General features: G+C 31.3%; 1 protein-coding gene across 8 annotated transcripts in view; it reads right to left on the reverse strand.

Annotated features, from left to right (window-relative positions):
* The window catches only part of LOC112508911 (bifunctional protein FolD 1, mitochondrial-like), a 13,003-nt gene extending 9,793 nt beyond the window's left edge, over nt 1-3,210 (reverse strand). For 5 of the 8 annotated variants that reach the window (XM_025113770.1, XM_025113795.1, XM_025113779.1 and 2 more), the window contains exons 1-2: nt 3,032-3,210; nt 652-968 (exon numbers count right to left, since the gene is read on the reverse strand). In XM_025113770.1, coding sequence (XP_024969538.1) covers nt 652-968; nt 3,032-3,188 — 474 coding nt within the window. In that variant the 5' untranslated portion in view covers nt 3,189-3,210. Of the gene's footprint in view, nt 1-651; nt 969-1,146; nt 1,342-3,031 lie in introns of all 8 variants that reach the window. The other 3 variants (XM_025113799.1, XM_025113810.1, XM_025113805.1) reach the window with 3 other exon arrangements.
* Nucleotides 3,211-6,022: the final 2,812 nt, after the last annotated feature.

Raw genomic sequence — 6,022 nt, forward strand, 5'->3', positions numbered from 1 at the left:
TTTAGTGTAATGGATTTTATACGTGTTTTTCAAAGGGATTGAACTTTGTTCTAAAACAAGTATGGAGAGTGTGGAGTGCACGCTTGTATTAGTCTAAGTCGGTCCCGGTAATATTTAGGGGGCAACGCCCCCTGAACGCAAAACGGGGCCCGAAATTATATAAGTATAGGGTTTATAATGGAAAATTCTTGATTTTTCTGTGGTATGATTGTGAATCCTATAACTTGGTAACTCCCGTTTTCACAGTTTTGAGTTTTAATTTTGGATGATCAGTTTTGGGACAGATACGAATTTTGAAGACACTCTATATTTTTCTCTAGTTTTGATCTTGATTTCTGCCAAAATAAAGATTGTTGCTTTTACAATTATCCCAATTCGGATTTCGTGATACCAGGCATATACGGTCGAAATATCGAATTTGGAAAGTGATTCACACGATTGTAGAAGAAATCCGGTTATAATTCAACATTAGTGTTGCATTCTCTAAGGTATAGTATTGTTAGAACCGTCATTGATAGGAATACAGAGTATCATTGTCCACAAAACAGTAAATAAGGCATTACGGTTGTATAAGTTATCTACTATGTTCAATCAACTCCTATAAGAAATGAAGAAATCAAATAATAGAATTAAGGGTAAATGAAAAATTACATTGGGCAATGGAAGTTGCACAAGTATGCCATGTACTGACTCCTTGCGATTTAACAGCGAAACAACAGCAAGCACTTCATGTTCTGTAGAGTCTTCAGGAAGCTCTACTACGACAGAGGCAATCCCAACTTCTTCACAAGCTTTTTTCTTGATGCTTACAAAAGAGAAGGAGTCCTTTCTTTTGCCCACCAATATTACACCTAATCCAGGTACCTTCCTGATTGAACTTTTCATATGACGAATTTCGGTGGCTACTGTAGCTTTAATATCATTTGCAATCAATTTCCCATCAATGTCTGCTGCTGCATGCTCATTATCTGGTTTTTTACACACACCATTATCCAAAAAAGTCAGCAATGCAAGTCAATACCTTCTCAAAGGAGAACAGGGTATGCAAAAATGCATCAAAAAATACAAAGGAATGAATTGTATAACATCTGAAGCACTCTACTTTTGACTGCAATTGTAATACAGTGAGAGATTGAGACCACATACTTCTCTTTCTTCCGTCTTCCAACATGTAAACAGCAAGCAGATACGAAAAGCAATCTGATATGAATCTCTCGCTTCTTCAACACCATCCTTCTCATTTAACTATGTTATCCTCATTCATCAGTCTCTTGTCCCTCTACAAAGGGGTTGTATTAAGCAATTTACAGTCCTGAAGGCATCAGTAAACTCACATCGAGACTGCAAATGTGTTTTTACAGATGACTCAAAGAATGCACTTCTAAATTCCCTTAGAATGTTAGCACTTAGCAACTCCGTGTTTCAATTACCAAGGTAAACCAATTTGGAGCATCACAATCCTTTACTTCCTAATCCACTGAGAGTAAACAAAATCATCCACACACCGTCTTGCCAATTATCAGTTGAAAAACGAATTGAAAAAGCGAAGTTATAGCACCTTATTAGTTAACAGATATGCACCATTATATGATTGCTGACTTGTGAACTGTGACTAACAACTCCATCCCAAAGTGTCCAACTTTTCTTTTCCTAGACAGCCTGTAATCTGGATTCAGAGGTCAACTTTTGAAAGGACACATTATGCTCCCATGCTTGTGAATCAACCCTTTAAAAGAGAAAGGACGGTAGATTGAGAAAAACAATGGAACCAATTGGTAAACACCTTCAACCCTTCCGTACTCCTAATTATATGGAGTAAGTTCATTTAGACAGCAATAGTACATGGATATCCATATAAAACCTCATGGTGGTTCTAACTGAATCCTTCTTTATATGAGGCAGACCACGGATTTTTTTTTGCCAGACACTATCATCTTACGATGGAAAATCATGAATTTTCTTGCTGCAGAGTGCAGTATCCGACATAGATAACAAACAGTCCACATTGTGCTGTTGTTAGGGAAAATTTGATCACTTTGAGTAAAAAGCAAGATGTGGGGGAAAAGTAGGATTTGCAAGGTCCCAAGTCTCGGAGAATTCGGAAAACTTGGCTTTATGATTGTAAAGCATATAGGCTCCAGTGGTAGACTAAAACTGCCCCTAGTATATGGATCAGAATTCATATCAACAAAATATGGAAAGCATGAGGAGGTAGACTGCATTTCATAGAAGGAAAATATGGAGTGCAGTCAACTTTATATCATGTTCGAATTTTAGCAAACATACAGTATTCTCTCACCTGTCCTTAACCTTAGGTGTGTTTCTTCGTTGTTTCAACTTTGTATTTTATTCTCATTACTTAACTCCCTTTTATTTGTGTGGTCGATTTGTTTCCATTGTTTCTAAATCCAAATACATTTTGATTAAAAAGGTCAGAAATACCAATTTTTTTATCTTAAATATGAACTGTTCAAGCTCTTCTGATGGAAGTTACATTAAATTTATATTGAAAACTACACAAGAGAAAATCTAAATCTGTAACCATATTAACTTTCAACTAAAGGTCATTAAGCTTGACTGAAATTTCAGAGTCCATCACATTTCGGGGAAAAAATCTAGCGCCACCTAGTCATACCATAGAAAGATTGAACTTAAAATGGTATATTTTTTCCTGAAAACTAAATTTGAAGAAAGAATCAAAATCAAAATGCTCAGACACTTTTACCTATGGAAAAGGGACTCGGTCTACGAAGATGGATACAATCAATCAAAATCATAATCCCAGCAACAAGAAGATAAACAACAAATCAACTGATACCGAGTCCAGTTCACAACAAAAGCAACAAAAAATTGTGAAATTAGAGTCCTGTAATATGATCAATGTTTACCAGCCATGTTCACATACACCAATAATTTAGGTGGGTTGTGTAAATGTAACTCGAATTCGAAATAAACAACTAAAACCAATCGAATAGTCGAAGGTAGATACTTAAGAGTTAGCAATTCAAAGAAAGGAGACACGAATTCTTACAGGCATGTCTGAGATACGGCGAAACTCCAGACGGCGACGACGAAGGATACCAGATATCAGGTCGGTCTAGGTAAATAAGAGGCTTGGCTAAGCGACTTGGCGAAGCAGAAGAAGTGAAAGACTTGCAGCGCCACCAAACAGCCATCCGACCTCGCATCTCAACAACCACGAGGAGAAATGAAAATCAGTGTCAAAAGAACACAAAAATGATCTTCATTTGTGAAAACTTGATGGTTGACAGCGCAATCGAGATTTTAAGGTTGTTAAAAAAAATAATGATTTATTTTTAAATAAAATATAAATTTAAAAATATCATAAAAATTTAAAAATAAATATATCAATATAAATATCAAATAAATTTTTTAATTTTTTAATAAAAAATAATTTATTTTTTATTTTATAAAAATAATAATTAAATATTTTGTTAGAACTTAATAATTATCTTAATTATATTTTAGATTTTTTATATTAAAATAAGGTGTTTATCTTGTATTTGATTATGTTTTTCTGAAATTAGTTACACGAATTTAGAATGAAGCTTTAATAAGTTGTATTTATGTACAATCTCTTTATAATATTAAGTTTTAAGTAACATGCATTAATAAATAATAATTTATATATTAAAAATAGTTTTTAAGAATTTTTATCAAATATTTTATAATATAAATATAAACATAGATAATAACGAACACGAAAAATGAATTTGGGCCTGTCTGAGAGGATCCAGGAGAAATCCGTCTCCCGGGTGTCCTTTTTTATCAATAAAATTATATATATCTTTCATCTTAATAAAATAAAGAGTGAAAAGTCTATCTTTATGGTTTTCATTTCCAGCCTTTTTATGTTTTTGCTGATTTTCTTTTAAACATAAAAAACATTATCTTATATAATATTTATATATTATATTATTTTACGCACATATAAATAGACGAAAAATTATGAAAAAGTAAAGTTATGGTAAGAAGTGTAAGAAAATATTTAATCTTATGATCATATATTATTAGTGTTGACATTTAGTTAAGATCGAAGTAAAGTAAAGATTTCTCCTACACTTCTCATGTAACTTTCCATCTCACAGAAGCCCAACCTGTATAGATATATATGTATATACACATTATATATATACATACTAGAAGGGTATTCGCGCAATGTAACGAGATAAATCTCTATTTTAATGTTTAGATTTTATTATTTGTCTTTATCGATAATACGATTTTATGTGATTTTAAGAAAGCGATAATGTTTTTATTTTTGAATGAAATATAAATTTGAAAATAACATAAAAAATTATAAAAACATAAAATCGATATTAATATTAAATTAACTATTTAATAGTTCTCGTTTTTTTGTTGTAACTTTCTTTAATTCAAATTTTTATTATAATTTAATTTAGGTCTAATAACAAAATAATTTAATTTTGGTTTAATAATGTAATTTTTATTAAAGATAATAATTAAACATTCGGTTAGAAACTCAATAATTATCTTAATTATATGTTTATCTGCAGTTAGTTACACGAATTTAAAAATGAAGCTTTAATAAGTTGTACTTATGTAAAATCACTTGTAATATTAAATTTTAAGTAATATGTATCAATAAACAGTAATTTATGTATAAAAAATGGTATTTAAGAGTTTTTGTCAAATGTTTTTATAATATAATATAAATTTTTATTAAAGATAATAATTAAACATTTGGTTAGAAACTCAATGATTATCCTAATTATATTTTAGATTTTTTTTATTAACCTAAATATCCAACCCGCTATGTGAGCGGACTAATCCCATGACGACCACCTGCTTTGCACATAGCCCGGAGTCACCGCGTTTGAACATACGTGGCCACAAGAGGATTTTTATTTCTCCGTGGATTTTTATTTCTCCTTGGATTTGAAACTCCGTGGCCACCGCATTTGGATTTTTATTTTAAATTTTTATATTTAAAATGAAATGTTTATCCTGTATTTGATAATGTTTATCTACAGTTAGTTACACGAATTCAGATATGAAGCTTTAATAAGTTGTATTTACGCRCAATCTACTTGCAATCTTGAGTTTTAAGTAATATGCATTAATAAACAATACCTTACGCATAAAAAGTAGTTTTTAAGTGTTTTTGTGAAATGTTTTATAATATAGTATAGATATATAAACATGCACACTATATATACAAGCTAACACAACTGACAGGTTACGTATCGGTCGTGTCTTCTTTTCCTCGCAACTCCGGTGAAGTTTAACTCCATCGATCTGCAACTCCGTCGAAGCTCAACTCCATTGAAGCTCTGACCTGCCAACTTCATCTCCCCCTACTACACACACACACACACCCTAACTAGTAACTACAAGCTAGCCACCTCAAATCGAGATCAAAGCTCCGACATGTTAAGACGCACATACACACACTGTGCAAGCTTTGACAGCATCTACGATACCTGCAACTCCTCTAACACACACTCACTGTAAATCTTCATAGAAGCAAAAAACACTCACTCAGTCTGTTTTAATGAGTTGATGCATGTGTTATAGGTGTGTGTTTGTGTGTTTTGTGTTACAGGTGAGGTGGTTGAAGGAGTTCTTTTCCTAGGATGAAGAATGAAGATGATGACGATGGGTGTATGTATATATTATATATTTATATGTATATAATATAATATAATATCTATACTATATTATAAAGCATTTGACAAAAACTCTTCAAAACCATTTTTTATGCGTAAAGTACTGTTTATTAATGCATATTACTTAAAACTCAAGATTGCAAGTAGATTGTGCGTAAGTACAACTTATTAAAGCGTCATATCTGACTTCGTGTAACTAACTGCAGAAAAACATAATCAAATACAGGTTAAACATCTCATTTTAAATATAAAAAAATCTAAAATATAATTAAGATAATCATTAAGTTCTAACATAATACTTAATTATTATCTTTATAAAATGTTATATTATTAAACCAAAAATAAACTATTTCGTTATTAAACTTAAATTA

Source organism: Cynara cardunculus, assembly GCF_001531365.2.
Source record: "Cynara cardunculus var. scolymus isolate 2C chromosome LG 1, CcrdV1, whole genome shotgun sequence".
In the NCBI taxonomy this organism is placed as follows: Eukaryota; Viridiplantae; Streptophyta; class Magnoliopsida; order Asterales; family Asteraceae; genus Cynara; species Cynara cardunculus.